Genomic DNA, 21,907 nt, shown 5'->3' on the forward strand with positions numbered 1-21,907 from the left:
TTTGTTTTGCCTTTCTTATGTTATAGGGTTTTTTTCCCTACCGGAAACGGAAGTAAACAATAAAATACCCACAATCCAGTGCCCTCGTACAGGATGTCTATATTTTACAGATAGTCGTTACTAATGGAGTTAAGAATGTTGTTAATAATTTCCCTTATAATATCATGTCTTTTAGAGATCTGCTCAAGTAAGTAAATTAACTTGCTTTTAATTCTTTAATGTCTTCAATTATTATTTTTATATTTGATTTTCACTGTATTGTTTTCTCTTCAGCTTCGCAAAGAGTTTTTACAACCACAGATTTTATGATGTTTGAAAGCAACACTCTTGTTTACTTCGAAGTTTTAAAACCCGACAAAATAAAATATATATTCAAATTACGGCCAGCTAAAGATTTTGGCTCGTTATTTGTAAGTATGAATGCTCAAAACTTTTCTTCGAGTTATTTTTGTGAACTTTTTTGAGGTTTTTTTGAACTTGAGGATATAGAACTTTATGTATGATTCATCATTTAGCCAAGCATCGTTGTGCATATCAATTAACTGCTTTACGTTTGTCTGTCAGCTGTTCTAACTATTTGTTTGCATTTTCAGAAAATCCAGTTTAATCGTATTCGTTTAGTGGCTACAGAGCCTTTAGAAGCTTGCCAACCTCTCACTAATGGTTGGGCTATGAATGGTGCTATTGCGCTTGTTGCTAGAGGGTACGTAAAAAAATTTTGTTTCTCGTTTCTTGAAATTTTAGACGTATTAAATTTTAGTTCTGCAGTTAATATTCACTTAGCAACACGTTTTTGAATTCTAGGTCATATGCACTAACTTATAAAGACTTGCTATTAAAAAACCTTTGATGCAGAATTCTGCAAATTTTAATAATAGCAAAACTGAATGAAATTAAATGGCCACTGCTTGAGCAGTGATTATGGTCTCGATCACTGGTCTCTTAACCAATCACAGCAAGATAAACTCTATATGCAAGTCTCAAATAGAGGTTTCGAACCATCACATGAGGGCAGCCATGTTAGATGGCAGAAAAAATACAATCGTTTTACATGAGAAAGAATTCAATTCCCAAGAGCAGTCAGGGACTTTATTATTCTGCCATCTAACCACAGGCAGCCCAAGCTGTATTATAGGATGGGCATGTGATGTTGCAAAACTTCTATTATGCTTACTAATGTGTAATATTTATTTCCTTTTAACTTTTACTATTATCACTGTTTTTGGTCAAAGGGGCTGCTCCTTTGTGACAAAATGTAACATTGTAGAACAGTTTGGAGCTGTTGCTGTATTTGTAGCTGACAATGTAAATGATAATGCTGATGCAATGGTTGACATGGTTCATGATGGGACGTCACGGGAGGTACATATTCCTGCTGGGTTCTTACTTGGAACCGATGGGTAAGATATCTGTCTAAGCCATTACACTCATTTATAAGTCATGTTCATGTGACCAACACAGACCAGGTGCCTGGATTTTTGATTTTGAAAACGTTGCTCAATAATACTAGAAATATATATAAATTTATATTTTGTTTATTGAGAAAAACTTTTTGGCTGTATATTTTGTTCAGGTACCACATCAGAGAGGCAATCAAAGAAGCAAAAGTTCCTGAAGCCATTATATCTATTCCTGTTAATGTGACGACACATCCTGATCTATATACTAGACAGCCACCTTGGTCCTATTGGTAGTAAAGCGTTGTCATCGCCAAAGGCAATAGGCGATAGGTAATTCCAAGATCCAAGAATAGCTGGAATGACTTGTGGTTCTGCTTCTTATTCTTGTCAAGAACATGGATATTAGTGTTGAGACTGATTCAATGTCGTTTGTAGTAGAGGAAACTATTTCAGTCTTAGAATGACCTATTGCCTATTGGCTCTGGCGATGATGTTTTTTTTAATTAGGTGTATACACACTCAGTCAAATGAAACAGTTCATAATATTAGTTAGCTTATCAAATAGGAGTGAAATTGCTTCATGGATCTTCATGGATCGGGGGTTCATCATGCTCATCACAACCAATCAAGATTAGGAAAGGTATGTTTTTATGGGGGGGACGGTCATCAGTTAAAAATTGAACTTTTACAGAGGGTCAAACCTTTTTATTTTGATCAGATGGATATCAAAAAAGCTTTTTCCTTGTTGACTCGATAGGAGGGTCATGGATTTATTACTGAATGGAAGGGGGATCGAGGGCTACAACCATTTTTAGAAAGTTTCATAGTACTCCAAGTCCCCCTGCCCTCTTCCCAATAAAAACCATACCTGCCCTTACTATCTTGTCCAGACCTGTCGAAATACCATATCAAGAAAATATCATTTTTGCAACGTTGACAGTGAATTTCAAGAAGGTCCAAGTCAAAATAAGTTTTTAAAGTATATATCGAAAACTTAATCAGATTGAGATACTGGTTAGTCAAGATTGACTAAAGTCAAATCTTATCAATACATCATACTGAGTAAATCAAGAGAACAAGAGGTAGGAATTAAAGATCCATTTAAAATCTAATATGACAGAATACCACCTGGGATATAATAAAATATATAAATTATTACTAATTTTAAGTATAATTAAGAATACTGCATATTTATCTTTTTAGAGCAGGTTAAAATTTTTTGAAGCTTTGTAAAATCAAATATTAAATTAATAAAAAAATGACAATTTAAATAACCTTAAAATTAACTAAATACAGACATCCTACCATTGTTCTACCAATACCAACACTCTATCAACACTCTACAACTACTTACTGATAATTTACAAGTTGCCACTCTACTAAAACGGATTTGGGGTAGAATTCTTTACTATATAAAATCATTCCCAAATAAATCTCAAATGTGCTTGAATAATAGAGCATGAATTCTTTAATGCAGCAGTGTAACAGTGATTTTTTCATTGTCATGCAACATCTACTTTTCTTGCCTTAGGCTACTTAATGACAATTATGCTAGAAGACAATTCTTTAATCATTTTTATTTGTGAGAACTAATTTCTCAGTGCTATATAATACATGTTTAAAATGCTATTTGTAGCTAAAAAACTCATTACAATATTGCATTTCACAGTTCCCTGCGCCATCTTGAAAGGTAGCAATGCCTTTCCATTGAAGCGAGATGAACAGTTAGCTTACAATGATAGTGACCTTTTTTAACACGTTGGACAAATACTCACATGTCTTGTTACGAGCTCACGATTCATCTTGCTTTGATGCAAAGGCATGGCTACCTTTCAAGATAGCGCAGGGAACTGGGAAAGGGACTTCTGTCAAATTAGGACCATATATATTTTGCCTCTTGATATAAATTTTATTTTGAAAAGACAGGAAAAGTTTATTGTAGCTTTTCATCTGTACGTATTTTTGTGGTGAATACTGTGATTTTGCATCAGCTTCCCATCCCCTTTCTTCCCTTTTGTCCAAAGAGCCTTTTAACTCCTCATGTTGCACCAGCATCATTTCCTAAATTTGAATTGAATGCCCAATGTTGTCACTTGGGAACTAAAAGTTGCATACATTCATTATATTACTGCAGCTGTAAACCAGATATGCAAAAGAATTCCACATAATTTTGTCTTGCATGTATTTTGAATTGAAATGCCATTTTGTTTTGTAAGCTTGGAGTCCAAGTCAAACGAGCATGATGACCTCTTGGGCAATCCTTTACAACAGGGTCTTTCAGCATAATATTACTTATATATCGTGTTGCGTATAACGTGCACATGAAGTCATTTTTTTCTCTCATTGCATTTCAGATGCATATCCTTGATTGTATATCTCTCTTAACATGAAAAGAGCTGTGTCCTCTGATAGCCTGAAATAATACAAAATAATTTTAAAAACATTAGAAATCTAACAGAAACAATTTTAATTTATAAGTCAAGCTCTTGACCCAACTTCAGGTGTTCAATTGATAATTTTTATCTGCCACTTTTTACTGTGAAGAAAATATGTTGCTTGGCTACTATTGGGGCCATGTTTAATCATGTTTCAAGTCATTTCCAATTTTCATCTATTTTCACCCGCCCCTTTAAACAGTTGTGCTTTTGGAGAACAGCTGTTTGGGCTTCCTGAGGTAAGAGTAGAAGAGATGGACTAAGTACCTACCAGTAACAAACATGACTGCCAAGAGCAAACAAATACTCATTAAGGCTTTCAATCGGTTTTTCTTGTAGAACATAGTCTATTCTGTTACCACCATTCATTTGGCCTATTTTGATAGTCAATTCATGGCGAGCCCTTTCATCTGTAAGCATAAAATCATAAGAACAATTAGAGCACACCCAATAGGACACTTGTCACAAGTAACATTATATGACAAAGACTAGCCTACATGCCTAAATTCACCTTTTCAGTGCTAGCTTGGATTGTATTACAGTCACCAAAAAGTTCGGATATTTTTTTCGGATTTCCATACAGAGGGGTACTCTTGCCCCTTTAGGGCAGGGATGTGCCGCTGAGCCCACTGAACCCTGACCCTGTTCCAGAGTAAAATCGCTGAAATTCATACCGTTCCAGAGCAAGATCGCTGAAAACCATACCCTGTTTCAGTATTGCAAAAATGGATACCCTGTTCCAGAGAGGAGAGAGCGTGATTTCATATACCCTGTCCCAGACCGAGCGTGATTTTATATACCCTCTTCCAGAGTAGAATCGCTTGAAAACCATGCCCTGTTTGGCGGCACGTACCCGTATAGCGAATATAGGGGAGTACCCCCCCCCCCCCCCCCCCCGGGTCTCAGAATCAATTATAAGAGAATAATTCTAGCTCTATCAATCCCTGTGTATGAAGTTAGGGCATATCAGTTTTATTGTGATCATGCAACAAATACCTTCTGATGAATCACTTGTTGTGGAGGAAGGTGTGGGAGGTGGTTCTGTTTCAGACTCTGTACTGACATAACCACTTGGACTAGTGTGAGCTTTGGCAAACTCATTGATTGATTCCCATGTCATGCGTACAGATTCCATAAGACTGGCTTTGAGATTGGCCCCAAAACGACTTAGATTATCCCGTAACTCTGAAAAAGAAAAGAAAATTGAAAGGAAAGAAATGAAAACACAACTACAACATAACCGACTGTACTATAGAATGATTTAGTTAAATAATATGAAGTGTGCCATTTTAATATATGGAGTGCATAGTAGCCTAGAACAGGTTAACTTGACTTAATGCTAGCTAAACGCTTGAAAGAAAGGATTGAATAATCAATTGAAAGAACGAAAAAGTGAATAAATGAACAATTAAAAGTATTAGTTAAAAGCATACAAAATGAAAACAGCTGTGTCTAAAGAGTTCAAAATAAAATTTGATTGTCAAGATTATTACCAATATCACAAAGTTTACATAACAAAATATTCAGTTTTTTATGTGTTTGTCGTCTTATTGATCTGTGATAAAAAATAAACGATCAGCGCCCGAGAAATTTGCAAGTCATTGTAAAAATAACCCCAGCAGCAACTACAGCTGCATGTAAGGTTACTTGAATTAAAATATACTTACCTAGATGCATCCGTTTTCTACCTTTGTGGTGTGGTAACATAACTGGAGGTATTGCAAATGTTGGATCTACTATGGGTTCTATCTTGAAAGCCACTGGATCAAACTATTTAAAAAAATACATATTAAAAGTTAAAGAAAAGAGATAGATATCAGGAAAATTAATTTCCATGACTAATAACAAGAACAATCAAGGTTCCTTCTTTCCTTCTGCTTTGTTCTTCGCTTCAAGGCCTGGTATTGGTAAAAGTGACGGCCGTCAAGTGTTGGCTGATAGTCGGTGAAAGATTAAAGATTCGGACTATCGACCTATAGTCAGGCAATATTTGACCGACGCATGTCGGCTGGTCATGAAGTACGCAATTACTACCCATCTCGCCTGTATAAGTGCTGCCCCAAAGGAAATAGGGGAACACAGTAAGTTTAGTTCATATTGTGCATTCAGAAAATATGCATTATGCTTAATATGTAATTGAAAATAAATACAATTTTTTGGGGGGAGGGGGGGGGGGCGGTGAGTCAAAGTGATTATTTTGGAATGTGAGATTTTTCTTAATATAGGCAGAAATGTAAAATAAACTACTCACTGGATGAAAAATATTATAGAATCTTGGACATGTTGGCAGTTGATAGTCTGGTCCAACCTGATCCACACCCCTACAACCAAGAGAACATTATTATGATATGTGAATGGAGTGCATGATAATTCCACAATTTAAAAAGTATTGGTTTTTAGCCTGGAGGACAGTACGTTCCTTGCTTTGATATAAATGAATATTAATTAGGCTGGTCTTAAACAAAGTAAATGTGAATTAATTGAGCAATATTGTCTAAAAGATATTTAGTTTTATATGGATGATTGAGCTTGGAGGACAAAATCTTCCCATTCTACCTCCCCTCCCCTCCCTTCCCCCCTTAACATTTACTCAAGGGGTTGATACCAAGTATCTACTGGTATGATGACTATACTACCAGTATTTACTTACCTAACAGTCATAAACATGCCGATAGGAGACCCCAAGGCAAACATAGCAAATGGTTTAAAGTTTAACTGTGGATAATTGACAAAGGGTTGACCAGTTCCTGCCATTCCCTGGTGATACAGGACCTCAACACTTTCAACTGCTGCAAGTGATTCGGCAGAACTACTGGATAGGTTATCTTCCTTGTCTTGAGACTTTTCCAAGGCTTTGATAGCCCTAGCTTCAGCCCTTGCTTTAGCTCTATCAGATTTCTCTTGTCTTCGTTTATCCTGGTAAATGCAATCATATAATTTTGTTAACTAATCGCTAATAATATTAAAGTATATATCAAGGAAAAAATGTTATTTTCAAAATCACTTATATGTGAAGAGTGTAGTAGTATGGTTGCAGTATCTTTGTATGTGGACTTCTTTCATTGATATAAATATGTGAAATATCAATATGCAAATGAGATTATGTAAATTCAAGACTTATTTATTATACAAAAATGCTGTTGTAAGAAGTACTTATTGGTTATTGGTTGGACACTTCTGATGCTCTTTACCTGTAATATTGTATGTTGTTTAATGTATCCCATGATTTTCTTCCGTGGACCCATAGGCAGGCCAATCTCTTTGATATCAGACTCACTGAATGACAGCTGACAGAGAAGAATAAAATAAGGTCTCATCACTTTCAAATTAGATTAGCTGTGATTAGCTACAATCTTAGACAAAAAGAGTTGAGAATTTTTCATCCAATCATGAAATAGTAAAATTTTTATTGTCAGTATCCCCTCTCCCCCAGGACAATGTTGGTCCCAGTAGGTAAAGCAGCTCTGTCTCCCTGGAAACAACATTGTTTAGGGGGGGAGGGGGTCATTTTAAGGGGAATTTCTCATGTTTTTCATGAAAATACCATCAAAACTAAAAATTTCTTAACATTTTTGACTAAGATTGTAGCTAGGCACTGATTGAGATATAAGCTGCAACACTGGTAGTTTAGCAGTGTGCAAAGCATCTTATACTGGAAAACCTTAAGTTCGAAGCCATTTGGCAAAAATACAGGCTTTGCACCATCACGTGTGAGAAGCCATGACAGGAGCAGGAACATTGGAATCTAGTCTAATCTGATTTACATGAAAAAGAAAAATCAGTTTCCTAGGGGGAAAAACACCCTATTGTTGTGCCTCCTATTTATATCATGGCTGCAGTCACAAGATCATGCAAATTTCTATACTCCAGTTTCCCTGAATAACTGTTCCCTTTTGCTCAGCCTTTAGGCACGATTACACAGAGCAATTTTTTTTTGCATTTTGTCTCGCAACAGTGTTGTGACACAACTTGTAAGAGTGTCTACACGGTGCAATGGAGACACAATCGTTGCCAAAAGTAGAAACTAATTTTTTTTGTAACAACTGCTGCAACTTGTCTTGCAACATTTTTCAAATTTTGCTGTAAGTTACACGCTGCAATGCTCCATGCAACTTATGTTGCAACGCTGTTGTGAGACAAGTTGCAAAGAAAATTGCTCCGTGTAATTGGGCCTTTAGTCTCAGTTGTGTGTTGAATTATTTAGTTATTCAACCAAAACCAGTGGAATTTTAATCAACTTGTATTGTGTCAAGAAAAGAACACACAATTTTGACAACATCAAGGATTAAAGGCTGGGCAAAGGCAAACTCCAAATGGAAGTATTTACCGCATAACACAGCTTGATTTAGACAAAGAAACAATTATAGAAAATGTCTAAGACTTACTAATGTTTCCATATCAATTTTCTCTTTTTCAAAGGCTGTCTTATACTCATTTAATCCCAACTGGTTTAATACTTCAGACAGGGTAGGACTGGCATCAGTATTATCCTCTTCATCAGATTTGTCTAGTTCTTCAGCTGTAGTTGGTTGGGGACTACTTGTCCTGAGCAGATATTAATTATTACAAAATATATCAAGAAATTTCCATCCCTTTTAAGGCTGATGATCTAAACTCACATAGCAAATCCTGAAACAACCTCTGGGCTGATCTAAGTCAGGGCATGGACAACTCACAGATCGAACCCTGAAACAACCTCTGGGCTGATCTAAGTCATCACATGGATAACTTATAGTCTATCGAACCCTAAAACAACCTCTCACCTTTTCAAGAACAACACTAAAAGTGAGCTTGGGCTACCTGCGATTGAACAAGATTTTGGAGAAACTGGAGCCCTATGTTTCCAGTTAGCCTCAAACACAAAAGCTGGTCTTAATAAACAATTGGCAGAATAAAGTATTGTACTGTGTAAAATATTTTTCATACCTGTCTGAGCTAGGTTTAGATTTAACATCTGGATTGGATTGGTCTTTCTGATGATACAGAATATCAAACATAATACTTGAACCTGGAACGACAAGCTTTATGTTATTTTTTGTACTTTTGCTGAAAAAATCAAGACTACAGTAGCTGGAGCTTTAAAACTCAAAACTGTAAGACTCTTTAAATGCAAGAGGAAACTTTTGCGAGATGCTTATAATAATAACAATAATAATAACAATGATGATGATGATGATGATGATGATGGTGTTAATGGTGGTCATGATGATGTTGTAATATATACAATATTCCCGTGAGATCTGTATGAGGATTTAAACCAGTGAGCTGCAAGTGAGGGTGCAAGGGCTTACAGATGCCTTCACGGTAGTGATTTTGTATTGTTCTAAGGTCATTAATTATTCATGATTGTTGTTGTTGTTGATGATGATGATATCGATGTTGATGATGATATTGATGATGATATTGATGTTGATGATGATGTTGATGATGATGTTGATGGTGATGTTGTTGTTGATGATGATGATATTGATGATGATATTGATGATGATGTTGATGGTGATGTTGTTGTTGATGGTGATGATGATGATGATGATGATGACATACCAAGGCTGTGTCCACAGACAGAAACATCTCCCTTGAATGAAGGATTTCTTTTTCTGAAAAGATCAAGAAGTCTCTTCATCTCTGAACCAACTGTATCCACAATAGTCTGAAAATAGAAACATCCAAAACTACCTATTACTAAAAACACTTGATAGCATTAAGAAAATAAAATAACACAATTTAACATTAAAATTACTATCCATTTTGTCGTCACTACAGAATCCTGCAATCTGATTGGTTAAGAATTGCTCAATTTAATCATACAATGCACTCCATTCAGTTAGTATTACCGTCATGATATCAACAATACTGCATGTCAGTAATACTTAGAGAGCAGTGTCCACGATGTTGCCAGCACACATCTCCATGCTGACATCAATGATTTTCATGATGGATATCACAAGCACCATCATATATCAAATGTTAATAATTTTTTTCATGTGATAGACATCTTGACATTTTGTGAGATGAAAGTTGTGCTTAGAACACTAAATTAGGTTTATGCATACACTGTTTTAAACAGACTCTTAGCCTCTGGTTAGGGAGACTCGGAAACAGCCCTATAACCATGGTGTAACACAAAGATTATTTTTATAATAGTGCATCCTATATATCCATGAAAAGGTTAAATTATCTAACAAAATGGTACAAATGAGTGCAAAGTTTTTTAGATCTACGGTTTACTGAGGTCTACTGAACTTATTATTAATTTAAGCAAATTTGTGCAATTTCTTACAAAAATGTTTCATGGATAATTATATTATAGTATGCACTCTACCACGTATAGTAGCAGCTATTAATTAACATCATAGACTGACAGTGGATCTTATTAAACAGACCAGAAAAGTTAACAGAGAAGATTTGTTACCTGGCAGTAAGTTGGACTTGTATAAAACAATATGTCAAGTAAAGTACTGTTTGTGAATTCTCGTAGCCTGGTGATGCTTGGTAAAGATATAGAATGCAATTTCCTGAAATGTAAACAAGTCTATTAAATATTTATTAAATATAATTAATAATATACAACATCAAATTTATAATATTTGCTATAACATTATAATCCTAATACACAGGACCATCACATATAGGGTATATTATAGAGTATTTTATATTCATGCACACATCATTATTATTATTATCATTGTTGTCACCATCATCATTACAACCACAACCACGACCACCATGATCAATCATCATTATTACCATCATCACCAACACCTTCATCATCACCATCACCATCATTAACATCATCACCACTACCATGATCACCCCCATCACATTCATCATCGTAATCATCATATTTATCTCTACCATCACCATCATCGTGATCATCATCACCACCATCATGATCACCATCATGATCACCACCATCATCACCACTACCATGATCACCCCCATCACATTCATCATCGTAATCATCATATTTATCTCTACCATCACCATCATCGTGATCATCATCACCACCATCATGATCACCATCATCATCACCACCATCATCACCACTACCATGATCACCCTCATCACATTCATCATCATCATAATCATCTCTGCCATCACCATCATTGTAATCATCATCACCACCATCATGATCATGATCATCATCACCATCATCATTACTAGTTACTTATCATGAATTAGCAAAGACTGTTCTCATATTAATTAAGATAATGATAATGTTCATTAATTTTAAAAACAATTTTCTTACTGGTCAACTCCAGTTGAATCATTGTGTAACTTTGAATGCCACTGAACAGGAAGATACTCTATGCGACCAATCAGACGCCCTTTGGCTAATTCTTCATGATGTTCATTTAACATGGACAGAGTGACCATACGAAGATCATCAACTAACAAAATAATTAGATGTTAATTAGATTGACACTGTAAGAAAGCTGCTTCCTTAATCTTATTCTGACTCACTCTAGGCCACAATTTTCCATTATTTTTTTCAAGTTGGTGTGCAACCTCTCTTATTATTCTAATTCATTCCACTCTCCTTCTTTCCTAATCCTTTCCCGCATCATTGTACAGTCATGCATATAGATCTAAATTTTTTTGTCACTTTTTAAATCTTTCCTTTCTTTTCCTTTCTTTCCTTTTCTATAATTCTCTTCCTTTTTCTCTTATCTTTCCTGTTTATCCACTTCTCACCTACGCCCTCCATGATTTTCTTTCTCTTCCTCTTTTTCTTTTGCATCCTCTCATCTCTTTATTCTCCTTTACTCTTCCTTCCTTTTTCTGTTCATATTTCCTCCATACATCTCTTCCTTCTTTTATCTCCTCTCCCTCTCTGCCCTCTCTTTGACATAGAAATCTGTGTAAATTGTGACTTACCACATTCTACAATATTTCTAAACCTTAAGTCAGCTATAGGTCCAATCCCATGGATTACAAATACTAGATGGTCTATCTGTGCTGGCTCACCTAAAAGTCATAATGAAAACGATTATTGAAGAAATAGAAAATATGATCAGTGCATGCTGTTATAAAGCATGGAGTTTGGCAGAACATGAGAGAACCGTTAGGAGAAGCATGACATGTAGGTACTTGCTTCTCAATAATTTTCTTTTCAAGTTTACAGTTCCCCAAGTGCAATATCCCAATATCCCCAAGTGCTTCATAACTCCACACAAACAACAAGCAATTTTATTTCATTTTCATCTTTTTACTCCCTCCCCCTTCCCCCTGGAAACAGTAAATAAGAGGTTCAAAGTATCATAATAGTGATAATGCAAGAATCAGAAAATTGAAAAGCTAATAGCTACACTAACAAAGCAAGAAGTATTCATTCAATTGAGCATTAGCAAGGAGGATAGCTTGTTCAATTACGATTTACATAATTATCTATTTAATATTTGACATACCATCCTCAATCATATCTTCTATATCAAAGGCTCCTCTCCTTACGACTTTTGGTCTAGTCCTGATGTCTTCACCACTCCATTCATTAACCTCACCAGATTGAAAGTGCACCATAACATTTGTATTATGCAGTATGACATATTCCCCATCTTGGAGTTCAACTCTTTTTGGCCACAGATTTTCACGCACTGCTACCTGGAACTCATTCTAAAAAAAACACACATACGTTTTTTATTACATCCTTTTTTCACGAGGGTAGCACTTAATAGCCAGTGGCTAACAAACCTGTGGCCCTCATTCAATGATCGAATTGGAATTAAGGAGTTGATTTTTGTGGAGGGAGGAAAACCGGGGAACCTGGAAAACCCTCCAAACACAGGACAGAACCAACAAACTCATATACAACATCAAACCCGGCAGGACTTGAACTTGGGTCGCATTGATGAGAGGTGAGCTCTCACACTGCTAAGCCACCCATGCTTCCCTATCACAACATGTATCACAACTCTAGAAACTTGTAGTTAGCTGTGGTGGGTGAGAAGGGGGAGGGGGAGGAGTTGGAGGAGAAGGAGGAGTAGGAGGGGAGGGAGGAGTAGGAGGGGAGGGAGAGATGGTCAAGGAGGTGGAGGAGGTGGGTAAGGGGGAGGAGGAGGAGAGGGAAGAGGTGGGTGAGGAAGAGGAGGATGAGGGGGAGGGGGAGGAGGAGTAGCATAACCAGCTTAAAAAAATTAATAAATTGTTGGGTGTGTCTAAGGATTTTCCGTATAAGCCTTTTAATTTCCTCCCTCATTTTCACAGGGGCGGCGGAAGCGGGGGGGCCAGGGGGGCACTGGCCCCCCCCACTAGATTTTTTGGTGGGGCCTGGCCCCCCCAGAATATAATGCCTCACACAAAAAAAAAAAAAACGCATGAGATTTGGTTATGATTACCATTATTTATTATTTTGATATTACATAATTTTCTGTATCTAAAAAATATATGATATATCTAGCGACGACTTGCATCATTTTTGTGTCTCTCAGCACAATAGGCCCTTTGCAGCTAGTGGTCACGTGCTTGGATACCGCTTAGCAACACAAAACTGGAGAGCAAGCCTTCCAGTAAACAAAAGTTGTAATAGGTCAAGCACGCGTGGTTTTATACGATAGTTTCATCGTTCAAAACGCTTAATCCTTTTGCCCTATCTACAAACACAGTAAGATAATCTTAAATTCTCTCCTTTGGACTCGATTTTTGGTTCGAAGTAACGATATTCTTCGCGTTATCGCGAAAAAATTGTCACCGCCGGCCCGCTCGACGGCTGAAAAACATGGCGACTTCGCAAGGTATGTACTTCAAAACTCTCCTTTTTTTTTGGTTTCTTTTCAATTATTGGACTTCTAAAATCTCTAAAATAACAGTTTAGATTGTGAATGGTGATCGATTGTAATTGGACGGCATTTTAATGGACGATTTGTTTATTTTTTGTGAGAGTGATTCCACGTCTAAAGTCAAGACTAACCCATGTTTACATATATTCGCTGTAGATGTTAGAACTCCCGACGAGCCATCACATACCAAGAAAAATTCTTCGTACTGATATTTTTATATTTATTTTTGTTTTAGATGAAGTAGAAACTCAAGACATCTCTATCTTTCCTTCCCTCACCTTCGATGATGTAGGGAGCTACGCTATAGAGAAGTCTGGCTGCACAAGCACTTCGAAAGCGTACAAATTTATGGCGGAACCAGGCTATTTACATGACGTTAAAGGTACTTGATAGCCAAAATGTTTTTTCTATTTCATTATGATATGAATGGCAGACAATTCACACTAATTTTTCCAATTTTTTAGTGATATATACCGACCAGTGCGTGAGAGTTAAATGCAAGTGTTACCGCTCAATGAGGAAGTCTGAACCACCGCACATTTTAGAGGTGTCAGTCCAGAACAACAATTTGACATTGCTGTCTGGGCTGTGCTCATGTGTAGCCGGGGCAGGTGGATACTGCCATCATGTGATCGGGCTTCTTTACTATTTAGCCCTTCTTAAGCAACTGGGACATCGGACATTGCCTGATGAGCTAACATGTACCAGCATGAAGCAGCGTTGGAGCATACCTAGAGGATCCAAAATCGCACAAAAAGAAATACAAGACGTGCTAGTGAAAAAACCCCAACTTGGCGCTTCGTACAGTAGATATATCAAGAGTAATTTGTATTCCCCATCTACCCAGTATCCTACCCTCACAAAAGAGCACTTTAATGGCTTCCAACCACCTTATCCTCTCTTTACAACCATTCTGCCCAATCAAGATCAACTTGGCAATATCCCATTTGTACAGAGCAAGTTTGGAAATGTCCCAAAAGGCTGTGTCCTGTCATATCAACAAAAGATGTCAACTGACTACATCATAAATGATTTTACTTGCACTTCTTTCCCAGAGCTTCCCCTCTCAAGTGCAGAGGACAGATTTAATAACAATGTGTCAATCTGTCTTGACAGTCGTCAACAATCTATATTTGGAACATTGTCTGTGACAACAGAGTCATCACTGAGAGTGCAGCAGCAAACAGTCACTCAAAGTCAGAGTGATGTATGGCACCTGCTCAGAAAAAAAAGGGTAACAGCAAGCAAATTTGGCATTGTCGCTCGCCGGGTGTCACATTTTGACACCCTTGTCAATCAGCTAAACCCCACCAGATTTGTACAAACTGCAGCAATGAGAAGAGGCATTGAACTTGAACCACATGCTGCCATGGTCTATGCTAGCAATGCAAAGGGTGGAAGAGTAAACCTCTTCCCATCTGGGCTGATTGTCCACCCAAAGTGCCCATGGCTAGGTTGTAGCCCAGACAGGAAAGTTTATGACCTTGATGCCGTAAATAATGGTCAGAATCCCTTTGGCTTGTTAGAAATAAAGGTCGTTAAAGAGGGGGAAACATCATTTGACAATGTGAGGTATCTCACCAAGGACCAGAACACTAACCAGTACAAACTGAAAACAACAGACATTTATTATTACCAGATCCAGTGCCAGCTTGGACTCACAGGATTAGAATGGTGTGATTTTTTCAGTTACATTGACGAAAATTTGTTTGTTTGCTCTAGAATTAATTTTGATTCAGTGTTTTTCCAGCAAGCAAAGGACAAAGTTGATAGTTTTTTCTTCAATTACTATTTACATTAATACACTAAGATTTTTGTTGTTGTTCTCAAACCATGGCCAGATTTCTTATGATAACAAATATTATATTATTTTTATTAATGACAAATCAATTCATAATCTTAATTTATTTTTTATTATATTTATATCATATTAGTATTATATTTATTTGTGCTATTTAGATTTTGTGTTTGTTCATTAGTTTTTTTTTTTGAGTTTTCATTTACAAACAAATTGAAATAGTTACAAAAAGCAATCCAAGACACATGATAAACCAACCTGCATTAAAGATTATCTAATGGGTTATGTAAGCCACATTAATCATACATTCACCAACTTCTTACAGACACTATGCCTCATTATTACCATTGGATAAAATAAGTGGGCCTTGAAAATTTGTAAGGAGGCAGGCTACAGTATATAACTGATTGACTGAACCTAAAGTGGACAATGGCACATCTGAATCAAAAAAGTGGTACTCTTTGACTCTTCTTATTGCCCTCTCGACATGAATTCTAAGACTTGCTAGTGTCTTTGTTTTTTGAACATCTGCGGCAGAGAATTGTTCCTGACTTTCAAGAAACGGAGGAATATTTAACTCTACCCGCTTCTCCCTAAGTAAATCTTCAATGTCAAACCCTTTGTCTGCCATGACTGAATCACCAGGTTCTAACAAATCTAGAATGCCGCTGCACCTTGTGATTTCCTTATCACTAATCCCCCCTGTGTAAAGGCTAGAAACGAAGCTAATAGCTCCATTAGGGGTAATGCCTATCAAACCCTTGAGTGTAGTATTACTCTTATAACTAGAATAAAGCTGCGACTGAAGTAGTAGGGAGGTAGGTGTTTGAACAAAAATCTCTGTACAATCTAAAATGACACGTGTGCTTGCATAAAGCTTTTTAAAACCTTCTGGCATAAACCTATCAACATCTTGCCTTGAAGGCCAGATCACTTGACTACCAAGAAGAAAATACAAAAAATTAGTCCATGTGATCAATTTCCTGCAAACTGACGATTTATGTATTCGGAACCTATGAGCTAAATCCTGTCCGAATAGACCTAGTTTGAGGCGTACACAAAACATAAACAATTCATCCACAAGAAGCATATTTCTTGAGTCTGGTCTACTTTCTCTTTCTCCAGAGGCATAACAATATGTCATTTGTGCAGCACATGGCTGCAAAAACTTAAAAAAGAACTGAATATGTAAATAGGATGGGAAACCTGTATAAAATCTTATGATCTCATTGTCTGTGCCAAATCTCTCAAGCCCAAATTTATTAAGTGCTAATTGTTCTGCAGCTTGCCTCTTAATGTCCTCAATTTCTTTTGCTAGCTTCAACTTTAACCCTTTTTATTTCAGTGAGGGCAGCTGCAGTTTCATTTCTACTTTGTTCAAGTTGCTTTTGTGCATCTTGGAACTGTGCTCTGAGTGACTGGACTTGTGCTTGTAGGTCATCCATGCTGAAGGTTGTAGAAGTGCTGGGACTATTATCTTCATTGTCATCACTTTCATCTGTCTGAGTGTCTCTGTAAAAAGGTTTTGAAATTATGATGACACTCAGTTCACACTCAGTTCACACTAAATAAAAAATTATAAAAGACTAAATTATTAAAATTATAAAATTATTTTGGTTTAAACCAAAATAAACATCAAGTACAATTCCATCAGTCAAGTCTAAATGAAATGTATTGAAGTAGAAATATGTGATATTCATTACCTATCTACTTGTCGAATTATCTTTCTTCTTGCTTTGGATTTGGTTGACCAGTCAAAGATTGATGGTACAGCTTCTCTTTTTAGCAACTGACGTCCAGAATCAGTGGGAGGATTGTAATCTTCCTCAGTGAAGTGTTTTGAGCACACTCTGGTACTTTTGTTAACCTATTATAAATCAAATGTCCTTTTAATAACAATGTAACTGTATTCAACTATTTTTATCTTCATTACAGTTTTTTAAAGATCCACAGGCAATTCGTATTGTGCATTGATATTGTTAGATTCCTATATACCTTGAAGTGTGGGCCCACATCTCTTCGTATCTTCACCAGCCATTCCTTTTTCAATTGCTCATCCCTTGCACGGCCTGGTAAGCGGTGAAACTTTAAATCAGGATGATATCGAGAATCTCCGTTACACAAGGGAACACAACAATGGTACGAAGAATTTTTCTTGGTATGTGATGGCTCGTCGAGAGTTCTAACATCTACAGCGAATATATGTAAACATGGGTTAGTCTTGACTTTAGACGTGGAATCACTCTCACAAAAAATAAACAAATCGTCCATTAAAATGCCGTCCAATTACAATCGATCACCATTCACAATCTAAACTGTTATTTTAGAGATTTTAGAAGTCCAATAATTGAAAAGAAACCAAAAAAAAGGAGAGTTTTGAAGTACATACCTTGCGAAGTCGCCATGTTTTTCAGCCGTCGAGCGGGCCGGCGGTGACAATTTTTTCGCGATAACGCGAAGAATATCGTTACTTCGAACCAAAAATCGAGTCCAAAGGAGAGAATTTAAGATTATCTTACTGTGTTTGTAGATAGGGCAAAAGGATTAAGCGTTTTGAACGATGAAACTATCGTATAAAACCACGCGTGCTTGACCTATTACAACTTTTGTTTACTGGAAGGCTTGCTCTCCAGTTTTGTGTTGCTAAGCGGTATCCAAGCACGTGACCACTAGCTGCAAAGGGCCTATTGCAAGTGGTTTAATGCGCGCAAAATGTTACTGATTGAAATATCACACATACACGTTTGTAATCAAGCTAAACAGGGAGGGGGGGGGGGTCATTTCAAGGTACCGTGAAATATTGGAGTGCTCCCCCAAAATTTTTCAGCTTCCGCCGCCCCTGTTTCAGTATCATATTTACTCTGAACTAACATCTGAAATGTCTCAGTATAGTAGTGCATACCATATATCCACAAAAAAGTTTCAAAATATAATTGAATAAATGAGTGCAAATTTTTGTAGGTCTACAGTCTACTTAGGTCAAATTTGTGTAATTTTTATCATATGCACACCATATGATAAACTACAAACTTTTTTTACACATGTTTAAGTTTCCTTCTTATTCACTTGTTAAATTTACAAAAATTACAGATACTTACCTCAAATCGTTCAGCCAAATCTTCTTCGTAAGGGACCAATTTGGTCCCTCCTTCTCCCTTATAAAACCAAGTACATCTTCTAACCACAGTGGCTGGTTCCTCCCAGTAGACGGACTCTCTGGTTCTCTTCTCTAGATTCACATCATATCTTCCACCATCAGTAGGAACAATCCTGTCTTCACCAGTACCTGGTAATCTATAAACATGCTCTAGGCAATCAGAATCTATGTAGGAAAAGGGCATCCATGCTCTATTTTCCTTCAAGTAAAACCAATGTGGTTGAACTGGTGCTATTAAAGCCGTAGGGACAACCCCTTCTGATGATGAAGGTGAAAACTGTTGTTCAACAGGAAGTATTGGTGCTTGGTTTGCTTGCTGAGGGAACTGTGTTGCTCCATACTGTTGGGTACCCTGTGGCGGTAGGTACATCTGAGGGGGAGGTTGAGGATTACTGGGCATGAATGGAGTTTGAGAATTGTCTTGTGGCATCATAGCAGGTGAATTTGTTGGTTGGGATCCCTGTGTATATAATGATTGAGCAGGAAACTGAGTAGAAGCCGGATTACTTTGCATAGACGGATTAATCTGAGATGGAAGCTGAGAAGGTATTGATTGAGGTCCTGTAGAATACCCAATTTCTTGGTTTACTTTTGGGTATACTCTTCTCGGTGGCAAATGTGAGGGTCCAAAAGGAGACCCTTGAGGTATTCCAGATGTCTGTGAAGTGAATACACTGGTTTGCTGGGAAGGAGTTTTCCCTGCATGTTGTGATGAGAAATGAGGTTGAGAACTGTATGATGATGGTGTACTGAACGTTGAAGTTGTTTGTGTTGAAGGAGCTAAGAAATGATCGACATCTTGGCCACTGCTAGCCATCGTAAAGTGTTTAGGACCAGCCTGTGTTGATTGCTGTGGAGTGGACGATGCAAAGGAGGACATAGCTAGTGGACTCAACTTAGACTGGTGGGGAGTGCTGAGACCTTGGAAGGAAGATGTGGCTGGAGTCCTCTGTGGAGGGAAAGGCTGCTGACCCAAAAAACTGTCAGCCTCAGCATCATGATCCAATGGAAACAATCCTAAAATAACATCAATAGAAACAAATATAATCAGAATAAAGACCACAGATATTTTATTTGGGAGTAAAATTTAATTACTTGTCCTATCCTTAAGTTATATAGCAGTGCTAGCCACAAAAACATAATTAGGATTGGTTCTTAATTAGATGGTTCTTGAAGGAATTCAATATATAATAGCAGTGAAAGATAAATAGGTAATTGGGAAACTTTTTAATGTTGTCAAGTTGAAAAAAAAATGCACACATATTGTACACTTCCAATAGATGCTTTGCAACGCATCACGTGATGGCAGCCATGACAGAAGGCAGGAACAACTGGATTTGTTCTAATCTGATTTATATGTTAAAAAAATTCAGTCTGCCCAGGGAAAAAGGCTATTGTTGTGCCTCTTGTTATGGCTGCCATTATGTGATGGTGCAAAGCCTTTACAGGTGGATGTGAGGTTTATAAACATTGTCATTGTGATGCTAATGTGACAACCATTTTAACAATAGGTTTTGTTAATTTGCATTGGATTGGACAACAGAATACACCAGTTTTGCGTTCAATGCATAACACTGTTTTTTTTGGTTTTTTTTTGTTTTTTTTCATAACGCTGTTTTTGAAGACCACAGACTCATTTGCACAAGCTTAGCCTAGTTTATAAGTCAGCTATTCACACATACCATTAAAAAGCCTGTGGGATTTCAAAACATTGGTATAGAGGCTTTGCACCATCATGTGCAGGTGCCCATAATACAGCTTGGACTGCCTGCGGTTAGATGGCTGAACAATAAAATCCCTTTGCTCTCAGGAATTAAATTCTTTCTCATATAAAATGATTGTATTGTTACTGCCATCTGAAATGGCTGCCGTCACGCGATGGTGCAAAGTCTCTAAATTGTTCAAGCAGCACATTCTTTGCATTACAGTTGACTTTTGCAAATAAATTGCTCTTAAGTGAGGCTAAGCCTGTGCAGATGAGTCTTTAGTCATAAAACACAGCAGATTACTGAATGAGAAAAGGGACTATTCTGATGGACACTTTAAACAACAATCAAACAAAACAATTTTTGTTATCATATGTCTATTTATACCCTTCCTTTACTTTGCTTTAATTCATGGCCCTCTGGTGAAAATTATTTTTATGTTTTCAAGTTCGAAAGATTTCCTCCCCACCCCTCCCCCTACTCCTGTAATATAATGAATGGTTCATTATGAACACTCCATGCGGCAGATATTCTCTGTAACTACACAAAACTTGCATGTATTTATGGCTATAATGTGTCTACAACACCATTCTTACCACTAAGAAAATATTAATATGCTATCTTACCTTAAATTCAATTCTAATAAAAGGTGTCCCTTACACGTATCATACGGCAAATAAAATAAACGTCGACATTAAAAGCCGAAAGATATTACAGTATTAACAATGCCTTATCTCGCTAATAAAACATTTAAATGATAATTTCGTGCTAATGTCTATTAAAAACTACGAGGCAAATTACGTGCATTATTATTTTCACCGGATTTTCTTTAAACAGCTGATTAACCTGGTCCAAGGTCTGTGTTTGCACACCTGATACCTGTTGGTTTTACGTTTCCTTATACACCAGGAAATATTGAGTAAAAATTAGTCGATATTAGCTTTCTTTCGTCTTCTTTTTCTCTTTTAAAATCAAAATATCGATATACAAACCACATACCACTAGTGTTCGACTTGGTGGACGTTGAACTCGGAGTTTGCTGAGCAGACGTGGATGGGGTTTTCGGCGCTCCTACTGGCTGTATAGTTGGTACTAGAGATGGACCAAAGTTTAAAGGCTCAGACAGGTTTGCAAGCGATATTCCTTGAGGAGAAGGACGAGGGTTGGAAGGCTTTGAATGAAGATCACTTCTCTGACGGTCCGCCATCTTGACACGTCAAACGGATGGGGGAAATCCGCTGACAGAGAAGTAGTTCGGGCCCTTGTGTACCGCGCACAGGGTTAAAAAACTAGAACGGAAGAAGGCTATAAATTAAGATATCAAAAAAAAAAAAAAAAAAAAAGGTCTAAAATAGAATAACTAAACCCAAGAGAAAATATAATTAGTTTTTTACTCTTGCTACACTTCATTCCTTTAATTGAAATGTGAAGCTAAAGGACCATACGTACATTATCACGCGCATAGACACGGACCGCCTGACAGTGCAGCAAAGCATCTACGGGTCTTCACAGACAGAAGGGCTAGTCCTACCCAAAAGTTCTTACTGTCTGTCACGCAACAGGGAAACGTTGCGTGATAGACACTAAGAACATCTAGTCTTGGGCCTCCAGTTTTCTTCCCGTGCCAAAAATATT

At 37.1% G+C, this 21,907-nt stretch overlaps 4 protein-coding genes across 6 annotated transcripts; 2 read left to right on the plus strand and 2 right to left on the minus strand.

Annotated features, from left to right (window-relative positions):
- The first annotated feature begins 102 nt into the window (after nucleotides 1–102).
- Nucleotides 103–3,341, plus strand: LOC116298625 (protease-associated domain-containing protein 1). Its single transcript, XM_031707145.2, has 5 exons — nucleotides 103–187; nucleotides 274–410; nucleotides 594–703; nucleotides 1,233–1,400; nucleotides 1,574–3,341. The coding sequence occupies exons 1-5, from the start codon at nucleotides 124–126 to the stop codon at nucleotides 1,692–1,694; spliced, it is 600 nt and encodes a 199-aa protein (XP_031563005.2). The 5' UTR covers nucleotides 103–123; the 3' UTR covers nucleotides 1,695–3,341.
- Nucleotides 2,851–21,507, minus strand: LOC116298624 (triacylglycerol hydrolase DDHD2). The gene is made up of 16 exons (XM_031707144.2): nucleotides 21,272–21,507; nucleotides 18,508–19,583; nucleotides 12,244–12,448; nucleotides 11,714–11,803; nucleotides 11,085–11,226; nucleotides 10,248–10,350; nucleotides 9,380–9,485; nucleotides 8,762–8,843; nucleotides 8,221–8,380; nucleotides 7,027–7,122; nucleotides 6,486–6,751; nucleotides 6,087–6,156; nucleotides 5,503–5,605; nucleotides 4,832–5,020; nucleotides 4,107–4,245; nucleotides 2,851–3,813 (listed from the first exon to the last, which is right to left on the minus strand). Exons 1-16 carry the CDS (start codon nucleotides 21,477–21,479, stop codon nucleotides 3,741–3,743), a joined length of 3,108 nt encoding a protein of 1,035 aa, XP_031563004.2. The 5' UTR covers nucleotides 21,480–21,507; the 3' UTR covers nucleotides 2,851–3,740.
- Nucleotides 13,292–15,412, plus strand: LOC148912220 (uncharacterized). Its single transcript, XM_089028065.1, has 3 exons — nucleotides 13,292–13,566; nucleotides 13,847–13,993; nucleotides 14,076–15,412. The coding sequence occupies exons 1-3, from the start codon at nucleotides 13,551–13,553 to the stop codon at nucleotides 15,410–15,412; spliced, it is 1,500 nt and encodes a 499-aa protein (XP_088884191.1). The 5' UTR covers nucleotides 13,292–13,550.
- Nucleotides 15,222–18,095, minus strand: LOC116290779 (THAP domain-containing protein 2). 3 transcript variants are annotated; one of them, XM_089028067.1, is made up of 4 exons: nucleotides 17,799–18,095; nucleotides 17,405–17,478; nucleotides 17,113–17,276; nucleotides 15,222–16,921 (listed from the first exon to the last, which is right to left on the minus strand). In XM_089028067.1, the coding sequence occupies exons 1-4, from the start codon at nucleotides 17,812–17,814 to the stop codon at nucleotides 16,711–16,713; spliced, it is 465 nt and encodes a 154-aa protein (XP_088884193.1). In that variant the 5' UTR covers nucleotides 17,815–18,095; the 3' UTR covers nucleotides 15,222–16,710. The 3 variants fall into 3 exon arrangements, with proteins under 3 accessions (XP_088884193.1, XP_088884192.1, XP_088884194.1); XM_089028066.1 differs by having other exon boundaries at nucleotides 17,405–17,598; XM_089028068.1 differs by having other exon boundaries at nucleotides 16,807–16,973; nucleotides 17,405–17,598; nucleotides 17,799–18,091.
- Nucleotides 21,508–21,907: the final 400 nt, after the last annotated feature.

This window comes from Actinia tenebrosa, unplaced genomic scaffold, assembly GCF_029948245.1.
Source record: "Actinia tenebrosa isolate PJP-AT-01 unplaced genomic scaffold, QUT_ActTen_1.0 PGA_scaffold12__29_contigs__length_12842862, whole genome shotgun sequence".
Classification (NCBI taxonomy): Eukaryota; Metazoa; Cnidaria; class Anthozoa; order Actiniaria; family Actiniidae; genus Actinia; species Actinia tenebrosa.

Excerpts from the sequence above, each read along its gene's own strand:
- LOC116290779 (XM_089028066.1), bottom strand. Across the intron at positions 17,277-17,404 it reads ATGTGGGCCCACACTTCAAG|GTTAACAAAAGTACCAGAGT; the intron begins GTATATAGGAAT and ends GATTTATAATAG. Across the intron at positions 16,922-17,112 it reads ATAATTCGACAAGTAGATAG|AGACACTCAGACAGATGAAA; the intron begins GTAATGAATATC and ends ACCTTTTTACAG.
- LOC148912220 (XM_089028065.1), top strand. Across the intron at positions 13,994-14,075 it reads CTATTTACATGACGTTAAAG|TGATATATACCGACCAGTGC; the intron begins GTACTTGATAGC and ends CCAATTTTTTAG.
- LOC116298624 (XM_031707144.2), bottom strand. The coding sequence starts at position 21,479 with ATGGCGGACCGTCAGAGAAGTGATCTTCATTCAAAGCCTTCCAACCCT. Across the intron at positions 7,123-8,220 it reads AAATTGATATGGAAACATTA|CTGTCATTCAGTGAGTCTGA; the intron begins GTAAGTCTTAGA and ends CTTCTCTGTCAG. Across the intron at positions 5,021-5,502 it reads TAGAAAACGGATGCATCTAG|AGTTACGGGATAATCTAAGT; the intron begins GTAAGTATATTT and ends TTTCTTTTTCAG.
- LOC116298625 (XM_031707145.2), top strand. The coding sequence starts at position 124 with ATGGAGTTAAGAATGTTGTTAATAATTTCCCTTATAATATCATGTCTT. Across the intron at positions 188-273 it reads TCTTTTAGAGATCTGCTCAA|CTTCGCAAAGAGTTTTTACA; the intron begins GTAAGTAAATTA and ends TTTTCTCTTCAG. Across the intron at positions 411-593 it reads AAGATTTTGGCTCGTTATTT|AAAATCCAGTTTAATCGTAT; the intron begins GTAAGTATGAAT and ends TTGCATTTTCAG.